Below are 20,260 nucleotides of genomic sequence, written 5' to 3' on the forward strand. Positions count from 1 at the left end.
ACTACTGCTTGCAGAAATTACTTGAGTGGTAGATTGATCTGCTTTATTGATAAAAATCTGTAAAGGTCGAATTGTGGTCGACAACATATCTTTCCATCCTAAGCACGTCTACGCAGTGTAAGGGTTTTGCCATGCAGCTCTGCAGCGACTCGATTGTCGGGACCTTTTCGAGAGTTGAGTTTCATGATGTAGTTTTCCCGCTTTCGACTTCAACTTATCCGTGAACAGACACATCCAATACATAAATCAATTATTAGATTTTATTATAACTCATGATGTCAAATTAGTTTTACCCTTTGGGTACATAGCACTGCCTGTCAAATAGATGACAAAAGTATGGAAACTGCCAATCACACTACACATTTCCTCTGTGAATCCTGGTGCACTTTTATAATACATACATATGTATTTTATATATACATATACATATAAAGATAAATAATGCACAATCAACCAGCATACAAAATATACATAGAAAAACTACAAAATGTCTTCATTTTCTTTAAACCCTCCCCATGTTCGATTACAAAGTCTTTGTAAACGTATCTTGTGTTTTTAAAAAATCATTTAATCATAATGATTTTAATAATAATCATTTACATGGTCTCCCACTCAATAAATTAGGAAGTAAAATATCCACAAGAAATGATTAATATTGTCTTACATATAGTTAATATAAAGATACAATATAGTTTCTATTCTTCCCATTGGCTGTTTTGTTTTATTTGGTGGTGTTAAATAAAAAAAAAAAAATCCACACACGCACGCACACACACAAAAACACACACACACACATTGGCATTGTTTGCAATGTCCCGGTTTTGGCAGCAGCATTTTTTTTTTTTTTTTTTTCAAGTGAAACGATAGATCATTGGGCTAGTGTTTTTCGCCCTAGTGCTGTTGTCCCCCTGGGCTGGTCTGAGTTCCATCTCTTTGCCACTCTCACATCACATCTGCTCGCTTGTCCCTCACTTTGTTCCTTAGTTTAGTCCTGGCTTTAAATGCAGCTGAGTTGTACAGGTGCTGTAAACAAACAAAACAAAACAAAATGGCAGAGTTAAAACCTGTAAACAGAGGCAATTTTAGCAGATTCAATTGCTTAATGTGTGATTATCCTTCCTATTATAATAACTAATCTACTTGTGACTATGGAATCCTATGATTTCTTAAACCCCCACATTCTTACTACACCGTTATGCTCTGCCCAACTAGGTGTGCTATGGATCTTTTAAAATAATTTAAATAAATTTGATTTAAACTGAAACTCACCTTTTCTCCCACCTTGTTAAAACTGGTTGAGACTAGTGGAATTTTCATGTCAACTACACTGCACCATTGCTACACAATCACCAAGCCAGCAAAACTGCATGCCATTAGAAGTTGCTTTCATAAAGGTAATAAACACTTTCAAAGCTAATGCCACAAAAGCTTGTGCCGTTTGGGTAGTTTAAATCATGTAATGAGCAATGCTAGCTAGCAAGCAAACATAAGTAGCTAGAGTAGTTTGAGCTCTCCGAATTACTGGTTACACATTCCTTTCCACGCTGTGTCCATGCAGTGTAGCTACAAATATTGCTGTGTGACATTGCTCAAGTGTAGCTAACTATTACAACCAAAACACCTTCAGTATTCTCTCTGAATACTGTAATGACCTGTTACTAATGAATGCTGATTTATATTAAATGAACTTGACTCCACATGTTATTCATTTAGACAGAAGATTATGCAGAGTATAAATAGCAAATTACCATACACACAATATGTAATAAGATACTAAATTTCCTAGAATATAGCCTGAAGTATAAGGCCATTTTCTGGGTGTCTCAAAATGTACATTACAGTTCTGTACATGGTGTCTTACTGTGTTTAGTCTTCCAGAAGTGGGGAATGACTAAAACAAACTGGTGCCTAATGTCAATATTAACATATTTTGTTAACACTGTTCATATGTTTTAGAAAGAACTTAAGATCCAAACATAAGAGTACTGTTTACTATTCCAATGCTTTCCTTGTGGACAGACCAGGAATCCAGGCCCAGTATGAAATGCAGTGATTTGTAGCTGAGCATGTGTTGCACTGCTAATGGTGTTTTACGAGGGGACAAAGATGGGGGGGTCATAGGTTAAACTTCACCTTCTCAAAACGGGAGATCCTGCTGGCCTTGACGGAAGCATCCAGAATCAGAGGAGGCCCCAGCTCAAAGATGTCCCTCAGCAGCTGGTTATACTGTGTTCACCAAGAGATGAGGCTCATCATTCTCCCCATTTGGTAAGTCATGTTACCAGCTCAACATAGCAAAGATATTATACTGCCCTACCTAGTGCATTTTGCAAGAGAATAACCATTTACTTCACAGCTAAATAGGCTTTTCACAATGCCAGATTTTTACACTAACATTGAAAACAGTGTAGCATATTGATATTCAATTCCCATCATACCACAGCTAAACAACTTTTCTGAGTACAAGAAACACAGTGAGTAAAAAATGGTTGATTCAAATGCTTCCCTGCAAGCTGAGGACTTAACCACCCTTGTTTGCTCTACCTTTCTTTCAACCACCCTTGTTTCCTCTACATCTCTTTCTCTTTGTAATACTGCATACGCTGAAAATGCTAATGCTGACCAGGTGGCCCATATTTTGTTTTCAGGCAACATCAAGTAATTGAATTTTTTTTCCACTTTTTCTCAATATAAATGAAATCCACTCTATCATTTTTGCCTCCTTTGAGGTGTTCTCGCATTTATTTTTTCATGTCTAATGACATGTATCAGCACCATTGGGCATCCCGACCACCAAGCAGAAAGTCTCCGCAGATATAGGTCAGACTGTCCACTCCCATCTGCAGCTTCTTGGGAGCTAGTCAGACCTCTGTGCAAGCACAGAACAGTTTGCTGGCAACTATGCAAGTGTGTCACTCTGTTTCCAAGGCAACAGGGCTAAATACCAAATTTGTGAAAATACCCGAGTAACCACTAATTAGCAAAAATATGACTTTCCCGCAGTGTGGTATTCTGGTTAATCTGCACATATAATGTAGTGCTCCAATAAAAATGTTTTTGATCAACAACAATTCAGCTTGTTTAACAACAAGACTCAAAAATCTGATTACCCCTTAAAAAAAAAAAAAAAAAAAAACTGTACATGGTAGTAGGACTACAGGGGACAGCTGTCTGTTTCTGGCCTTGAAAATGAGGACTACATTCTCTTAAAGACAAAGCTCTCAACAGTCCATGCTGACCTGCAAGTGGTGTCTCACTCCAGATTCTAGAACCTCTTTGAAGGCATCATAGATCCTCCTACGTATCCAACTGTCAATGTAGATACCCTCCACGCCAAACCGGATCTTCTCCTCTGTGAAGTCTTCATTCTGAGGAGAGACCATAAAAAGAAGGCACATTTACACTCCTTGTAACTTTCTCGAGCTGCTAACACACCTAATGTGTCCTGCTCACACAGGACTCTCCAGGTCAAGTGTACACATTTTTGCAATGAATCAGTATTAAAATAATGCTGGAAATGGTGCAAACTGTGATTTAAATGGTGTTGCTCACTTTAAATTAGTTCTAACACAGCCAAGACTTCATGTTTCATAGCACTCACTTCATGTCATACTTACTAGGGGTTAGGCTTATGTCCCTCATGCTTACCTCAATGTAGTTCAAAACCTCTCGGAAGATAGACCGCTGCTTCCGCCGGTCGTTCTTAGCTCTGTGTTTGTTCCCATCGGTTGCCAGGCCCTTCAGGAGTTCGCACAGCGCGTCGCTGTCATCATACTGAAAGTCCTGCAGGTGACACACACACGAGACAGAGTCACACGCACGCCGCTTGGTCCACAGTGGCTGGAGCGAGGTGGCTGGTTAGTGTGGGGACGTTCTGTGGAGCCAAGCTGTACCCGGTCAATGTCTCGTCCCAGTTCAAACAACAGGGCGATGGTCTCCCCCACAGCAATCCTGTAGTTGACATCGCTGCACTCAAGGCAGGCCTGCAGCTTGGGTAGGTGTCTAGGGAGAGAGGGAGAGCAACAAGGGGCAAGAGGTTGAACAGACTGAGAACAGGAGAACATGACAGCAGAAACAAGTAAATATCAGCTACACTTAAGAGGAGCTCTTTGCATCATTAATAACCACCAAAACTCTTTACCATGCAAAGAGAAATCTGCAGGAGGCCTCTGAGCACTCTCACTTTAAGTTCTACTATTGGGCGTTCATATTGTGTCCACTCTCAACCTTTCCTAAACCAAGAACTCCATCATGGATCACTGAGGAAAACCCCAACACCCATACTGACTAAATCTAGTACACTCAATATTACCTTTTAAATAACTGAAACTCCTATTATGTCTGTGCTTGAAATGTGGCACATGGCTGAGAAAATCTTGCTTTGCTCTAAGATGATGTTCTCATGCTGCAATTTTTAATAGCTACGTCCGCATCACCAATACTCGACCCCTTTCAACCCTACAGTGGAGTGAAAGGGGAGTAAAGGCTTTTGCTGGCATTATTGGATATGATGCTCTGCCAACTTGCATGCAATACAGCTTGCCTGAGAACTCGTTTCCCCTTTCTCCTCACCTTAGATCAGTGATGCAGACATATGGGGTGCCCTGGGGCTCAGTTCTTCCAAACCATTCTTTATATTTTCTTGGGCTGCTAGAAGGGTGTGATGCCAACACTATATTCTCTCTATTTTAAAGTCTTCCAAATTTCTGCCAACTCAACACTTATGAGATAAAGACCTCCTTAATACAGAGATGATATACCTGTATGCTGGGATGCAGTATAGTGTACAACAGCCTGCTTTGCCAAAAACCCTAATCATCAATCGATACATAGATTGTATATCACCCCAATGAAACATCATTTGATGAAGCTTGTGAAATGAAGAAAGAGGAAAAAAAAATTCACTGCAGTAAAAGCACAGCCTTACAGCAGCCAAAGACAAATCAAAACAAAATGCTAGCAAAGCACTGGCAGCCACCTTTGGAGTCGCACTTGCCTTAAGATTATTTTTATACAACTATCTATACCGCGGGTGCATGGGGCCAGTTAGCGAACACCCCAGACATGGATCTCTGCTGACTGCTGACCACTAAGGACATACTGCAGAGTGGTTTCATGTTGTGGTGTACTCAAAGCTTACCAGTTTACCAATGGCTGTTCACAACATTTGAACGATCTATAATTGTAGAAGAACATCTTGGGAAAGGGGTGTACAGAATAATCTTTCAATCTATAAACTGATCTTTATTTCAAAATCAATAATGTGGCTAAAATAACTGCAATAGATCCAGCAGCAATAGAAAGCTCTGATATCTCCCTTCAACCTCATCCAACCCTCTGCAGACTTACAGGAAGTGGTTACTTTCTATAGTGAAGTGGTTCTCAACTACATGCATGGCCAAAATCTGTACCAAAAACAGAACTGTCAAGTAGGCAGTGATTTATCTACATAGCACTGTGTCTCAGTTTTAGTGTAATGTACCACAAACTTAATGGAGCGGGTAAAGAATAACATTTGGGGGCAGCTAAATGCATTCATTTGCAAGGAATCACCATACATAAGACATCTGTACAAATCTGCTGAAGATAAAAATGCTGAAGTGTTACTGTGTAATAATCAGCAAGGCTGTCTGTGCTAAAGAAGTTAGACAAAACTTGGAAAAAACAAACTAATTCTTACTGTAAAATTCCTGTTAAGACAGGTGAAGAGTCTGGATTCACAGATGAATTCCAGAACTAAATTAGCCCCCCTCCTTCGGTCTCAAAGCCCACACTTGCTTTCACTTACATGTCAAGTAATGTGCTGAGGCGGGAGGCAGGGCACAAGGTCACAAGCAGTGCCCATGCCTGCAGGGCGGCACAGTGGAGTCCAGGGGTGCCTGCCTTGGTGGCCGGCAGAGCGCCCTCGCAATTTGGGTATGAGCTGGTGAACACGTTCTCCAGGTGGCTTAGGGATTTCACCAAGTCCTGCGACAGACAAAATAATCACTCACGCATAGTGACCTGCGGCTGACCACTGACACGATAAACCCTCAAAATGAAAACTCGCCTGAGCCTTGATGTCTCATATGGCTTATCCTTAATGCCATTGCGAAACAACCGATATACAAGTATGTACCCTGGACAGGGCACGGCTCCATCATTGCAATTACCACAACCAATCTGAGCATGAAGGCAGTCATTCATAAGATTTCGAAAAATGAGCACAGACCCTTCCAGTGTCAGCTAACAAAAGCTAATGAAAAAGCTTAAGCTGATGAAAATCTCACCTCTGCATCCTCAGCAGCAGAAACATAGCAGCACATTCCCAGAGCTGTAGCACACTGGAAAAGAACAAGAGTAAAAACAGAAAGGAGGGGGAAATAAGAGGGAAGAGAGGCAGCAACTGAGTCAGCATGAAGACACATTCTGTATATTAACATCACTTCACCATTTAAAAATAAGCTTGGATGCTCACACTCTGACGGGCAGCAACACTGGCACAGCTGTCACTCAGGATGGAGCTGAGGACAGGCCTGAGGAGCCTGAAGCCCTCCTCGCCCTCATCTCCCCCACCCAACTGCACACACAGCAGGGCGCACACGCCCGCAGCGGCGGCCTGCTCCTCTCCACCACCTGGGAGGGAAGGAGGGAGGGACAGAGAATGAGAGAAAGATGAGAGACAGAGAAAGGGGGTGACCCCCCCGCCCCCCCATAAAATCTCTCTCAGGGACAGCACACAAGTTCCTCGGAGATGAGGGCATTTTTGCAGCCTCACTCTCACAATGACTTTGCCACCAAATGCAACTGAACACAAAGCATTCTCTACAGGGAAGCAGGGTGTATGATAGTGGCATTGTCAAAGGGAAGCAAATTCTTAAGTGAAAATATCTAAGGATTGATCAACTCGCACCTTTTTGAGATTCAGCGAAACTGAGAAAAAATCTTTACTTGAGTCCACATGAAACTGAATTACACGCAATGTTGCAATGGCATATGCCTAAGTTTGATTTTAAAGTGTCCTGAGAAATGAAAGAGGATGAGGTGAAGGGAATTATATCAATGTTACAAGGGCAGAAGTAATCGGGCTTGCTTGACTTGAGATGAGGGAACTGAAAACCAAGCTGCGTTTCTACCCACACTCAAACATGCCCTCCTCTTCAATTCCCGACACTGACTCCATCCACCTTTGTATCACTTGCATGGGTCTACCTAATCAGGCTCCTTCCCCACCCTCCGCCTTGCACAGATTTCCCCTGCCACTGACCCCACCCACACTTTAAAAAAAGGACCCTCCACTTGCCAAAAGGTCCTCCCACAACCTAGTCCTGCCAACAGCTCGTCCCTGTATCCTTACCCTTGCGCAGGCTCCTTTCCAGGCAGTCACTCAGTGTAAGCCTGCGTTCCAGGAGGAAGTCGTATAACAGCCTGGAGGAGAAGGCCTGTCTGAGACTCTCCAAGGCAGCCAGGCGAGTTTTTGCACTGAAAGAAAGAGATGAGGGCTTTTGATTCTGGAACCATGGCACTGAATTTGTGTGGAACTGTCATGACTGTTCTCAGTTTACCCACACACTAGACAGCTTTACATTGTCAGTTTGCCCAAGAGATTGCATTATTTCCACAACATACTCAAAAACCTGTCAACACACCAAAGATATGCAGGATTTGGCTTAGATAAAAGCACCAGGAAGTAAGAACATGGAACCACAAGCACACACAAACCTTTTGTCCATTAGATTGTCAATGCACTGCTTCAGCTTGTCCTCAGTCTCCTCTTGGGCAGTCTGCTCATCTACTGGCTCCATGCCTGCAGCACATGGAGCAGCACAACTCACAACATGCTAACAGTAACAGTAGTCACAACATACAATGACACAGTTCACAACATACATGAGCAAGAGATGGAAACATGCATGTGCAAAACTTGACAACACACACGTGGCACGAGTTTTGACAATGCATTTATGGTAACAGAGTCCAGGAAGTAAAAGTACAGGATGCAACAGCACTCCACATAAAATAAAGTGTGCCAGCAAACCAAACAACTCAAGACAACACACACAACAACAAAGTTCACAAACACACACACACACACACACAGCAACAAAGTGTATCTTGGGGCTCCTGCTGTTTGCTTTGAACATGAGCTGAGCTCTAGGGCTTGAGTTCGATCCCAGCCATGTCATCAGCTGCCGATGATCAACAGCAGCAAAACAAATTGCCTTGTTTCCACCAGGGGACAGGGATGGGTAGGCAGGGCATGATTTTCTCTGTCTCGCTGCACACAGAGACCCCTGTTGGTCAATCTGGTCCCCAGAGCCTGCCTGTATAAAACTGTATGAAATGCAGACTACTTCTCTGACTCATGCCTGTGCAAGCTTGGCATGGAGTGGTGTGAAAAAGGAGCAGCACTTGGTATCACATGTTTTGGAGTAGAGCACGTGCTTTGCCTGTGTGCTCCTGGATCGTTAGCTAGGGGGGGTTTTGGCACTGATCAGTATCTCTGTGATACAACTGGCTGTTCCAAATTGGCAGACAAAAGGAAAAATTCCAAGTTTGGAAACAACAAAAAATGTTCACAGTGACAACGGTTACATCCACAGGCTACAGTAGAGAGAGTACAGACCACACTACAACACCCATGGCATTCAGCCCACTGTACACACAACACTGTGTGAGGGTCTGCGTCATGGTGCTTCTCTGTGTAGTTGACAAGGACATGTACCTAGGAGGAAGGGTAATATTGCATCTGTGTGATCATGAACATGACTGTGTACGTGGGCTTGCGTGTGAGAGAGCGTGCGTGGGCTGAACAGGCCGCCCTGCACCCACCCGTGCCCTCCTCCAGCACAGAGGCGCTCTCGCTGGCACTGCTGTAGTGACTCAGGACATCGCTGGCCAGGTCGTCGTCACTTGCTCCGGACTCACCCTTCACCCCATTCCGCCCACCTACAGCGCGGAGAGAATGAGAGAGAGAGGGAGAGGAGGAGAGAGGGGCAGGACAGAGGAAAAACAGGAAGGAGGAAGAGGGAGGTGGGGACAGTGTGGATGACAGCGGTAAGGTGCTTGATCACTGGGTCGGTCAGCAGCTCAGCTGTCTCTGCCCATCAGTCACTCCCCAGGATCCAGCCCATATAGAGAGCAAGGTCTATTCTCTTCCCCGTGCTGACACATCCACAGCTAAACAGGGAAGGCGGGGTCGCGTGCACAGCAAGCTTGAGTACTCACACATATTCAGGTTTCAAAGTGCTCAGTATGGCACATCTACAGTGGGGTTACAGCTGGTGGTACTACCTATCCTGACCCTACAGAGTCCATCTAGGAAAGCATATGCGAAGATCATGAATTTTAAACAACTGTGAAGGCAGGTTCTGAAAAGCACAGGGTCCACCTCATATGCTTCATTTGGGATTGCATATACCAGTCTTTTGGGTTATGACCTTTCAGGAAACCTTATACAACCCCTCTAACTGGCTGAGCTGGGTGTTTAAGTATACAATTCCCTAACCCCAGTCGTCACATGACTACAGTCAGTAATCCTCATAACACTGGAAAGCCCTGAGCCAGCAGGAACCCAGCCTGCCCCCGTTACCCTGTCTCTTCCATCAGCCAGTGAACCCACCACTACCTCTTGACCGACATACTACACTAAGGGACACCAGAGAAAAATAAAGCTCTCCAATGACCTCTCGTTTTATAGTGCTTTGGCTATGGAGCCCTTCATTTAAAACTACCCGGGATGCCGCACAACACCAACGCAGGCTGCATGAGCACAGAACTGGGATTGCCTTCTCATGTGTCTTCTGCTTTGCTTTCAAATCAGCTCTGACCTCCTGGAAGCACACACTCCCATCTCTCACCAAACTGTACAATCGTTCAACCTTGAGTTCTTAAGATAGTACGTGACAGTAGGTGGGTCACTGACAGGTGCTCCCCCTTTCTGCACTGAAAGCCTTATCACTGTTATCGTCACTCTTCTGTGGTAACAGGCCAGCAGACAACTCTTACCACACAGGCACGTGTCATGACAGAACCCTGCACAGAAGCCATCTGACAAGGCCCAATGGATTATATACTCATACATCACGTAGACCATCTGGGACAAAATTTTACTGCATGACACTCATGACATATCACGATAAACACAACAGTTGCAATGTTTCAATAAACAACTTTTTACTCATTTACAAGAGAAAAATACCATTAATGACACTTCTTTGAGGGAAAAAAGACAAAATTGCCATGCAATACCAGAAACACAATTAGGTAAGACAAAGTTAGTGCCTAGGCTGGTGTGAAAGCTCCTTGCGGCAATGGTGGTGGGGAGGAGAGGTAAAGCAGTCCTGTGATTTTGTTACAGGCTAAAGGTGCAGAAAAAAATGGAAAAACATAAAATGGAATTTGAAAAACAAAGACTTCTGTTTCTTTCAGTTTTAGCCATTTGAGAATCAGAGTAATTGTACTGATTAACCAGTACAACAACATTTAACATAAGATAAACTGTGTTCATACTTTTCAGTCTATACCATACATGTACCATATACAGAAATATGCAGTTAATTTCAAGGACACCTAAAGTTAATTTCTGAAACACCTGACCTTTGGCTAAAAGTACACATCTATCTAGAGCTTGAAACTAATTTTAGGTTTTCCAGAGAGATCACACAATATTTAAACCCAGACAAATTTTTCCACTGGTCATACCATGCATTTGCCACAAAGGTGGACCTGAACAAAGAACTGAAGAGGTAGAAAGGACACCTTTCCCCTGGTGAAGAAGCTAGAGCTTTCTCATGCTGGAGCTGTCTGCAACCCAGCAACCTCAGTGCAAAGGAGGCTCATCGCTCTCAGGCACTGGTTTGACTGGCTTCACCACCTACGCACAGCCAGTAGGAAATTTCTGCTGCAACTGCTTTAATGACCTAACCATGGCAGATGCAACAGTAATGCTCTGTGGATATGGAGAAAATGCATTGTTTCTCAAATTGAGATGATAGATCCATGGCTAATACAAAGCTGTTTTTTTAAGGACAGCTACCTTAGGTGCCCTAGAAATTGTGCCTTCACACAATAAATCCAGCAGTGGCCAAAACTGTCACACAGGAGTCTTGGAAATGAAATGGCCAGGTTAAAAGGACTGTTTACTAGGCATGTTAAATAAGTACCGTTTAAACTCTGCGTCTGTGGCAAAGATTTGTGTTTTGGTCTTTTTGAACTTTGTTTAAAAGTAAATTATTCAAAGGAACGACTTTAATCAGTGGTCAAAAAGGGTCATATAGTACAATTGACTTTGACCAGATATAAAGCCCGACATTTTATGAAAAGACAGCTTGCAAATAATGCAGATTAATGTACATCCAACGTGTTTATTCTAGTGCCTTATAATGCAGGCCAATTATTGAAAGAAAAAAAAAACTGGTTAATATGACATATACTTAAGACATTTACAAAGCTTGGATTGTTGCACAATAAAACGTTTAAACGGTAACGCTCTGAGTTGAGAAATCTTAACAGAAGTGGTATTTAACATCCCTGGTAGAGTCACATGCGATGGGTCAGAGAGGCGAAAGTATGCTGGAGGAACATTTTGCGTTGGCCAGCGTACCTGTACCTTTACCCTGCAGAGTGGCCTTGGCCGACAGCTGCAGCTGAAGAACCTCCTGTCGGAGAGAGCCTGAAGGAGGGTAGAACGGGGAGGTAAAGACAAGCAAACCCCTTCTGCCCCTCTCACTGCAGTGCATTACTTTCCCAGTGGTTTGAGAAGGCAGTGCATGTTGAGCACAACACACTGCTATCCTCAGTGTGTTAAAGGGACTGTTTTTTTTTTTTTTCTTTGACCTTAATTTGAAGAACTGCATCTTTATGGGTTAAACATTGGAGTGATAAGGCATTTCACTACAACTATAATTACTAAATATCCCTATAAGATTGGTTAGCTATGCAATGCAAATGTTTCAAGTGTTGCAAATGTTGTCAAGCCTTAACATTGAACAATTTTGACAAACCGGTATTTTTTGGTACATTCGTTCAAAATATGTTTTACCTGGCTGTCCACGGTGATTTAACGCGCTTACAACTGTACGCTTCGATTTAACTACACAGCTAGCAATTTACTATGACAATCAAGGTAATGTATCTAGTAAAAAAAATATGCACAGCAGGTTTTCAGGGATGTTCGATCAAAGTGGTGAGCAGGCATGCGTCTGACACGTCTAACACTAGCTGGCTAGCTCATGTCCCCAAATTTTTTGGATGTGCCTGAAACGCCCAGGACCCGGACTGCTGCTAAAATACATAGCCAGTAAAGAAAATGTAATGCATTTAATTCAACGTGCAGCTAGCTAACCAGCTAGAATAGCTAAATGCGAGAAAAGAACCTGTTACTTAGCTAAGCTTGATTACGATACTTCGATAGTCACCAAAGTGTTACCTATGACTGCAGAGACATTTTATAGAATACAACTTGAAATAAGTGTTTGGAGAATTATGAGCACGTTAGACAGTGTCACATAAAAATGGCAACTCTGCTAGAGACTGGCTACCTTAGTAGCAACAATGGTGATAGCAATCTAGAAAGCCAACTATTTAGCAAGTACAGAAACGAATGTTAACTCGCTAGATACGCAATATAAAAATAAAACTATTCAACAAACCAGCTACCGTTAGTTCAAACGCACAGCTTTCACTGCGCTTCCATATGGCTGGGATTCCCTTTGCCATTAGACAGGAAATCTTCAGAGTTGAGGGAAAGGCATACCAGCTAATCAGCAAACTAACGGGACACTTCTTTCTAACTACAGCTAGTTAAGTTAGTGCTGACTATTCGCTGGCAAGCAATAATAATTTCGTTATCTACCTCACAAACTAAGTACATACAGTACAAGTAACAGAACTATGCTATAAATATGGCTGACTGGCTATGTAGCCCTAGCCATGGCTAGTTAACTAGCTGTTGAGCGAATTATGTTCCGAGAGTTGTTGCCGAACACGTTACTTAAGCCGTTGGTTTACTTCCAACGTGTAACGTTAAGTCATTCAGCTACCTGACTAGCTAGCTACCACTTGACTAACGTTACCACATTTGCTCGTAAAACTTACCCCGGTTTGAACCACGTTTCCCTTTTTTATTTCTCGGCATGTCGCCAGGGAGTTGCTTCGTTCACCGCTACTAATGAAACCCGGGCCGATAGTCACAGCAGTGCACCCCAATACAACTTCCCTAAGCTAGTTATCTAGCTTTGTAAATGTCTTGATTGGCTTTTTTTCCAGGGCTTCCAGTAGACCTCTTGACACTACACAACAGTTAACGGATACCAACGGCTTCGTCACACAAGAAACCGGCAGGATTTCAGGACAGTAACACCCAAATTTCCCAAACCCAAAACTAGCTTGGCGAGCTAGCTACCACAGTCTTACTAGTCTTTCTCACCACGTTTTACCACGAGTGATGAAATTAACAACTATCTTCCGTCGTTTAAAGTCGTGTTATTTTGCGTTTTGTGGGTATATATTATCTGTGATTGTCCCCGGGTAACCGGTACCGAATGCCTGGTTGCGAGGGTTGATATTTTTCGAATCGTTTGGGACGGATTATCGTGCACGTTGTTGCTGCAGATTCCACCATCTTCCCCTCAGTAACTGCACACAGGCCGGGCACGCTCCACCTCTCAAGTACGCGTTACAGTAGGATCTGGGTATTGTAGTTAACATTTGTACAGCGCACAGTCATGCTTTCTTGTTAAAATACAAGTCCCATGATCGCTACTTGTCATCAGCTGTTAAGGTTCGGACACCAATCTATGTCAGTTTGGACAATATGAGGAACATTATCGGATATTTGATATATTGATGAGATATTATTGAAATGGAGTTGGTCTTTCGTACACTATTGTTTCAGTCGGATTATTGTTAATTGCCACTTTAGCTCGTGGATAAATCAGTGCTAGTACATCACGACATCTATTTTTTACATACCACAAATTCCTGAAGAAAACGTTGCCACTGACAGGTGGAATTTTGGTCAGCTATCCAATACCGAATACGCAAAAACCCGCCACAAAGAAGAGTACGTTTTATGTTTGCAGGACAATATATACTCATTTATTCGCCACAGGCACATCATAACATTTAAAACATGAAGAAAGTGCTCAATATATATACATACACACCAACGAGACTGTGCAGTAATAACATTAGAAGGCATACCGTGTTTGCTCACCCTATTCAATGAGCCCACAATATGAGCAATCTACCCTTGCATACTTCAGTGGATTTGTTCTGCCGTCGATCTGACCTAGAAGGTCTGCGCCCCCCTGTGGTAATATGTGGTACAAGTAATATGTGATCAGTGTCAGACGAAAACGGTTGCCAGATTACGACAATGAAACAACCTGAAACTCTAAAAACTCTAAAAAGGTCCTCCTGTCAGCTCTGGCAGTGATGTGAACCTCAGGCATTCCAGGGAACTATGCTTCCCACTCTCATTTCCCATTGATCATGTACGCTTCCCATGGTTTTCCAAAATCTATCACGCTCACGATACTAGCCTCTTTCTTTCCCTGTTCTCTGATGCACAGGTCTCATTGCAAATCTCAGCTTGCCTTGCTGTCTCTCCAGATAACTGACCATCACCTGAGGCTCAGCTTGGCTTTGGGAGAGCTGCTATACTTCCCTCTCTATGCAATTTCCCTTTATTTTAAGACCTCTACAGTGTTTGACTCAGCTCCTAGTCCAGGCTCTGCTCCTTTTATATCCCTTCAAATGGAGATATTTTTTCAAAACTATTGGACCTTACAACTCTTAGAGTAGGAGCAGGAGCTACTGGATTTGTATATTGCACTCTTTGTATTGTATATTGCTGAGTGCATTGAACTCTCAATCCCCCTCCCCATTTGTTTGTTTGTTTGTTTGTTAATAAATACCCCTTTTTCTCTCTACAGCCAAATATGTTTATGCCAAAGCATGTGTCCAGAATGGTGCCTATGTAGTCAATTCGACTGCAAGAAAATAGTTAGAGAAACAAATGCGTCTGAGTACAATGCACCCACTTACATTAGGCCTAATTCATTTTAGGTTTTTTTTTTTTCTTCTCAGCCCAATATGTCTGCAGACACCTTGAATCGCGCTATGTTGTATAACGTGTTCTTAAAAACTCAAAGTATGTCAGATTTTACATTTATATCATGCATGCATACTACATTACAGTTGACTATAGTCAACGTGACGCCATTATAAGTCACACCATCCAAAAAGTCACTTTGAAGCAGATAATATCATGAGGTATTATCCATATAAAAGAAGTACTTTTATTTTGACGCATTCCTCAAAAAATCCTCACCCGGAAGTAGTCATTGTTATTATTGATTTGACGCTGGTACGCAAGTGGAGGGAGCAATGTGATCTGTCAGAGCTAGTTGCAGTAAATCTGTCCTACCAAGTATTTCTTTTATCGTATATAAATTGCAGTAGAAATGCCACGTATGTTTTTTGTTGTGACTGCTGTATTGTTTGCTGTATTGCAAGCTAGCTAATGTAGCCTTGTAGCTAGCTACCAAACAGTGTTAGCCAGCTGATGTCTAACGCTTACTGTGATACTGTTTCAATCGTTTATTATATTTACAGCGCGTATACTGTATCTGGCTTGTTAGCTTGAATGTCTATTCTTGGATGTTAGCTTATGTTAGTTTTATTTATGTCGGTAGTTTCTGGTGTTAGTGATTTCTTGTTATTTCTGGTAGAGTGAAATAATGTCTTGCCCCTCAGAGATGGGTTCTAGTCAAGTAAACAAAAACAGGAAAGCTGAATAAGGTCAGCTTTTTGAAGCAGATTAATTTGTGAGTTAGCTGTATATACGAACGTCATCTCACTTTAAAACATGGGGAGCAATAGTAGAATCGAATGTATATTTTTCAGCGAGTTTCACCCTACTCTGGGGCCAAAAATTACCTACCAGGTAAGATCAGCATCATCGTTGTACTGGTCTTTGGGGTTCTTTTTGCATGCCAGGGACAATTAACTTTACTTAAATTTACATATCTGTATTTCTCAGTACAAATCATTTATCACTAACTTGGACATAGGTAATGTAGTTGTGGTGAGTGTATCTTTTTTATGTACTGTGGGTGCTAGGTACCTGAAGAGTACATTTCCAGAGAACTCTTTGACATGGTGCAAGTGTACATCATTACCAAGCCTGAACTTCAGAACAAACTTATTACAGTGTGAGTATCCTCTCTTGTGGCAATGAAGTGCATTGGCTTTTCTCTCAATTAGAAAGCCATTTTGCCCTTACTGCACATGTGGTTTTTCAGTCTGTGTAGTGAAGAATTAGTCACTGTCCAGCTGAATAATTTCAGTGTGAAATGAGCTTCTTCTCTCGTCTGTAGCACTGCAATGGAAAAGAAACTGATTGGTTGCCCAGTGTGCATCGAACACAAGAAGTACAGTCGCAATGCCCTCCTCTTCAACCTTGGGTTTGTGTGTGACGCTCAGACAAAAACCTGTGCCTTGGAACCTATTGTGAAAAAGCTGTCTGGATATCTCACTACGCTGGAGGTAAGCACCCCCTGATTCCTGTTGCAGTGACTTTTCTTCTTCTATGCTCATTCTCCTCAGTTGTGTACTAGGACTGAATTGATCAAGGCAGCTGTGAGCCGGAGGCCCCTCAGGCCAGTGTGGAGTTTGGAAAAGCATTCCAATATCATAGTTTTAAGAGTAAGACACACCACCAGTTCTGGTAGTGTTTCTGTTAGTGTTACTTTTGCCTGTCTATGGAAAAGGTGGGAGGTGGAGACTCTATCACAAGGTGAGTCTTTTGTACTGTAGTTCAAGAAAGTAATCAAGAAAGTGATCCTGGGTTTGTAGATTCTGTGAATTCTGTGTTCTGCTTCATGCACAGATTTAAACATGTTGCTATGACGTTGCGTGGCATTTGGTGTTGCTGTATGACCCCATTGGATCCTGTTTTGCAGTTAGAGAGTGGCTTCATCTCAAATGAAGAGAGCAAACAGAAGCTGGTACCAATCATGTCTACACTGCTGGAAGAACTCAATGCCAAAGGAGCCTGCACCCTTCCTATTGGTGTGTTTGTTTACCTGTGCCTCTTTCAGTGGCGTTAGCACATGTGTATGTCTGCAGTCTTCATCCCCAGTTACCTTTACAACTAAATTGGCCTCCTTTTGTCTTCATTGTAATGATCACTGTCCCCAATTCAACTGAAGACGAGTCCAACACTATCCACCTGAAGCTGATCGAGCAGCGGAGGGATCCCATGATAGTGCAAGAGTATGACGTGCCTGTCTTCACCCAGTGCAAGGACCAATTCATCAAGTCCCAGTGGGATCTCACTACCCAGCAGGTACTGCACCCATTCACTCAACTGGAAGCTCTGGCCTCTGCAGCAGGACCTGTACCCCCTCATTCACAAAGCAGTGCACCATGTTCCACCATACTGCATAGCCATCCTGAGACTGAGGTGTTAGAATGTCATTCATGGGATACAGTGCTGGGTGAAAGAGATACATTTTGGGAAGATTGTTATGTGGCTCTGTTGTTTTGCATTTCAGATCCTGCCCTACATCGATGGTTTTAGACACATACAGAAGATTTCTGCAGAAGCCGATGTAGAACTCAATCTTGTCAGGATTGCTGTTCAGAATTTGTTGTGAGTATTTCATGGCTTAAATAGAAAATATACCTTGGATTTAGCAAATGTCTGTGATTGTGATATTAGACACGTGCTTCTGTGTAACTTCAGTGGATGTAAATGATGTCTTTCTTTTTTTCAGGTACTATGGAGTAGTAACATTGGTCTCAATATTTCAGGTAAAGAAGAGTGATAACTTCCCAACCTTCCTTTTTGTTTTGCAATAGTTCCTTTTATACCCATTCCAATGCCTGTCTTTTCAGTATTCCAATGTGTACTGCACCACACCCAAGGTCCAAAACCTCATAGATGACAAGTCTATTCAGGAGGATTGCCTCCTCTATGTCACCAAGCCTGGTAAGCTGAGAGTGGGCCTTAGGGGTTGGGGCAATGGTCAAGAGCTTGTAGAGAACTATAGGGAAGGCATGCTGAATAGATCATAAAATTTAGAAGCAGGACTGTTTTCTGGGATTGAGTTGAATGTGCAGTGTGTGTGTGTGTGTGTTTGTGTTTTTAAGGACAAAGGGTCAGTGATTCAGTGTGTGTGTTTGTATTTCAGGACAGAAGCGGGCTAGCCTGAGGGACGTATTCCAGCTGTACTGTGGTCTCAGTCCAGGCACCACAGTGCGTGATCTGTGCTCACGGTACTCCCAGCAGCTTCAAAGGGTAGATGAGAGGTCAGTCTATGTCTCCTGATTCTGTTATGATGCTGTAACTCATAAGCATGTGGAAGGACCTCTTGGCTCTTATGTTACTGTGTGCATCTAATGTGTGAAAACCATGTATGCTTCACACCCAGGACCCATGGTACACTGCAGGTTACTCCTCTTAACCTTTATTACTTCTTCAGCTGTATAAAGGAATTACAGAATGTGTGTGCAATATGCAAAAAATATGCATTGTAAGTTGCCTTTAAAAAGGGCACATGCTAAGTAAATGAAAGATATGATATGTAATGTAACATACTGATTTCAGTGTAAATACTCATAATGTAGCATCCTGTAATTCACTGTAATGCTCTTCCCCAGGAGACTGATCCAGTTTGGACTGATGAAGGGTCTGATTCGCCGGCTGCAGAAGTACCCAGTCAAGGCTATTCGTGATGAGAGGAGCCGCCCGCCCCGCCTCTACACTGGCTGTCATAGCTATGATGAGATCTGCTGCAAAACAGGTGACTGAACTCAAGATCACACAGACAAGAGTCTTTAAACCCATGTGAATGTCCCATTCAGTCAGACTGCAGTTCTAAAACAGAGATGCTTTTTCTTTCTGACATCATGACTAACCAATTCTTTGATATTCTTGTATTAAATGACCTGTGTGATCTCTGCCTGTGTGGTAGCTTTATGCATGTGAAGCACAGGAATAGTTAAGCTAGTCAGAAATTGTCTGATGTCGAGTTTTCTGGATGGTTCTGTATTGTCACACTGCTTCTTGTTTGTGCAGGAATGAGTTACAGAGAGCTGGATGAGCGACTGGAGAATGACCCAAATATCATTGTTTGCTGGAAATGAGCCTTCAACATCTGCATCTGTACAGAAATTGGACAACTGACCAAATCCATTTTCAGCAGTGGCAGCCTCTTACAAAGCCAGTACTTTTAAAAATTTATTTAGGGGTAATGAATTGAAGACCATTTGATAATGCAAGTTTATTCATTGTAGGCTTTCTATTTCTTAAAGCACTCTTAAACTCTTGCTTGAAATATGTTCAGTTACTCCATTTCTGAACCTCTGCATTGCAGATCAAATTGGGTCTTAAAGAGATTCTCACAATAGCAATAATGTACAACACAACAATACCACTGATATCATAATGAATTACAAATTAATTAAAATTCTTTTACATTTTGAGTATTTATTGACAGTTTATCACTTACATATAACAGATATGTATGTTGTTTGTATTTGTGTGGGAATAAAACCAGAAGAGTTAATAAACTATGTAATTGTAGACGATGACCTGATTTTGTTTTTATTTGTAGGATTTCCATGCTTTAAAAAAAAGTTTTGCAGTGCTTGTTTAAGGTGGCACCTCATCTAATCCTTGCACCCTCACAAAGAAACCCAAAGCAATTCTAAACCTAATATTAGAATTAAGATTGTTGTCCAACTAGATCCTAACGCTGGGAAATTTATTCCCAAAGTGAAACTAAGATTATTCCAAACAATTCCCAGTTATCAATACTTATTTTTCAATTATTGTCAATCTATTGCTTATTCCCCATTTACGATGTCAGTGAAAAATCTTGCCATATTTTGCGTCCAATACGGTTAACCCTCGTCATACAATTTGCTAGCTATATTATAGCATGACATATCGATTCATAAACAGTTTTAAACGTACCAGTTAATAACGACAACCTGCGTAAATAAAACTCCTCACATCTGCCAAAAATGTTTTCCGTATTAAATCCATAACTTACTAAACGATTCTCATTTGGTATTGAATCACGTGCATTAAAAACTGGACGTGACTTTTCAAGTACAGTACAGGAAATGGAACAAAATAGCTCACTTACTGAAATAAAACTAGATGAACCACCACAATCCTGTAGCCAAATATCCATGGCTGAAACTGAACCATTCACGTAGCGCAGCTCAGTTGCCCGAGACCTCCTGTGAGAAAAGAAATACC

General features: G+C 42.1%; 2 protein-coding genes across 4 annotated transcripts; one reads left to right on the forward strand and one right to left on the reverse strand.

Annotated features, from left to right (window-relative positions):
* Positions 1-425: 425 nt before the first annotated feature.
* ifrd2 (interferon-related developmental regulator 2) lies at positions 426-13,632 on the reverse strand. 3 transcript variants are annotated; one of them, XM_036534177.1, is made up of 13 exons: positions 13,078-13,632; positions 11,585-11,653; positions 8,812-8,928; positions 7,702-7,786; positions 7,337-7,461; positions 6,458-6,615; positions 6,270-6,323; positions 5,789-5,967; positions 3,894-4,002; positions 3,649-3,783; positions 3,240-3,368; positions 2,134-2,226; positions 426-1,023 (listed from the first exon to the last, which is right to left on the reverse strand). In XM_036534177.1, exons 1-13 carry the CDS (start codon positions 13,115-13,117, stop codon positions 943-945), a joined length of 1,374 nt encoding a protein of 457 aa, XP_036390070.1. In that variant the 5' UTR covers positions 13,118-13,632; the 3' UTR covers positions 426-942. The 3 variants fall into 3 exon arrangements, with proteins under 3 accessions (XP_036390070.1, XP_036390071.1, XP_036390069.1); XM_036534178.1 differs by lacking the exon at positions 11,585-11,653; XM_036534176.1 differs by lacking the exon at positions 13,078-13,632 and having other exon boundaries at positions 11,585-13,043.
* Positions 13,633-15,361: 1,729 nt separating this feature from the next.
* nprl2 (NPR2 like, GATOR1 complex subunit) lies at positions 15,362-19,422 on the forward strand. The gene is made up of 11 exons (XM_036533942.1): positions 15,362-15,931; positions 16,108-16,199; positions 16,365-16,533; positions 16,950-17,058; positions 17,199-17,335; positions 17,544-17,641; positions 17,766-17,802; positions 17,887-17,980; positions 18,183-18,300; positions 18,652-18,794; positions 19,070-19,422. Exons 1-11 carry the CDS (start codon positions 15,854-15,856, stop codon positions 19,135-19,137), a joined length of 1,143 nt encoding a protein of 380 aa, XP_036389835.1. The 5' UTR covers positions 15,362-15,853; the 3' UTR covers positions 19,138-19,422.
* The last annotated feature ends 838 nt before the right edge of the window (positions 19,423-20,260 follow it).

This window comes from Megalops cyprinoides, chromosome 7 (assembly GCF_013368585.1).
Source record: "Megalops cyprinoides isolate fMegCyp1 chromosome 7, fMegCyp1.pri, whole genome shotgun sequence".
NCBI lineage: Eukaryota > Metazoa > Chordata > Actinopteri > Elopiformes > Megalopidae > Megalops > Megalops cyprinoides.

Excerpts from the sequence above, each read along its gene's own strand:
- ifrd2 (XM_036534176.1), bottom strand. The coding sequence starts at position 11,837 with ATGCAGTTCTTCAAATTAAGGTCAAAGAAAAAAAAAAAAAACAGTCCC. Across the intron at positions 7,787-8,811 it reads TGTGCTGGAGGAGGGCACGG|GCATGGAGCCAGTAGATGAG; the intron begins GTGGGTGCAGGG and ends CATGTGCTGCAG. Across the intron at positions 4,003-5,788 it reads CTCAGCACATTACTTGACAT|ACACCTACCCAAGCTGCAGG; the intron begins GTAAGTGAAAGC and ends CTCTCTCCCTAG.
- nprl2 (XM_036533942.1), top strand. The coding sequence starts at position 15,854 with ATGGGGAGCAATAGTAGAATCGAATGTATATTTTTCAGCGAGTTTCAC. Across the intron at positions 17,642-17,765 it reads ATTGCTGTTCAGAATTTGTT|GTACTATGGAGTAGTAACAT; the intron begins GTGAGTATTTCA and ends TCTTTTTTTCAG. Across the intron at positions 17,981-18,182 it reads CCTCTATGTCACCAAGCCTG|GACAGAAGCGGGCTAGCCTG; the intron begins GTAAGCTGAGAG and ends TTTGTATTTCAG.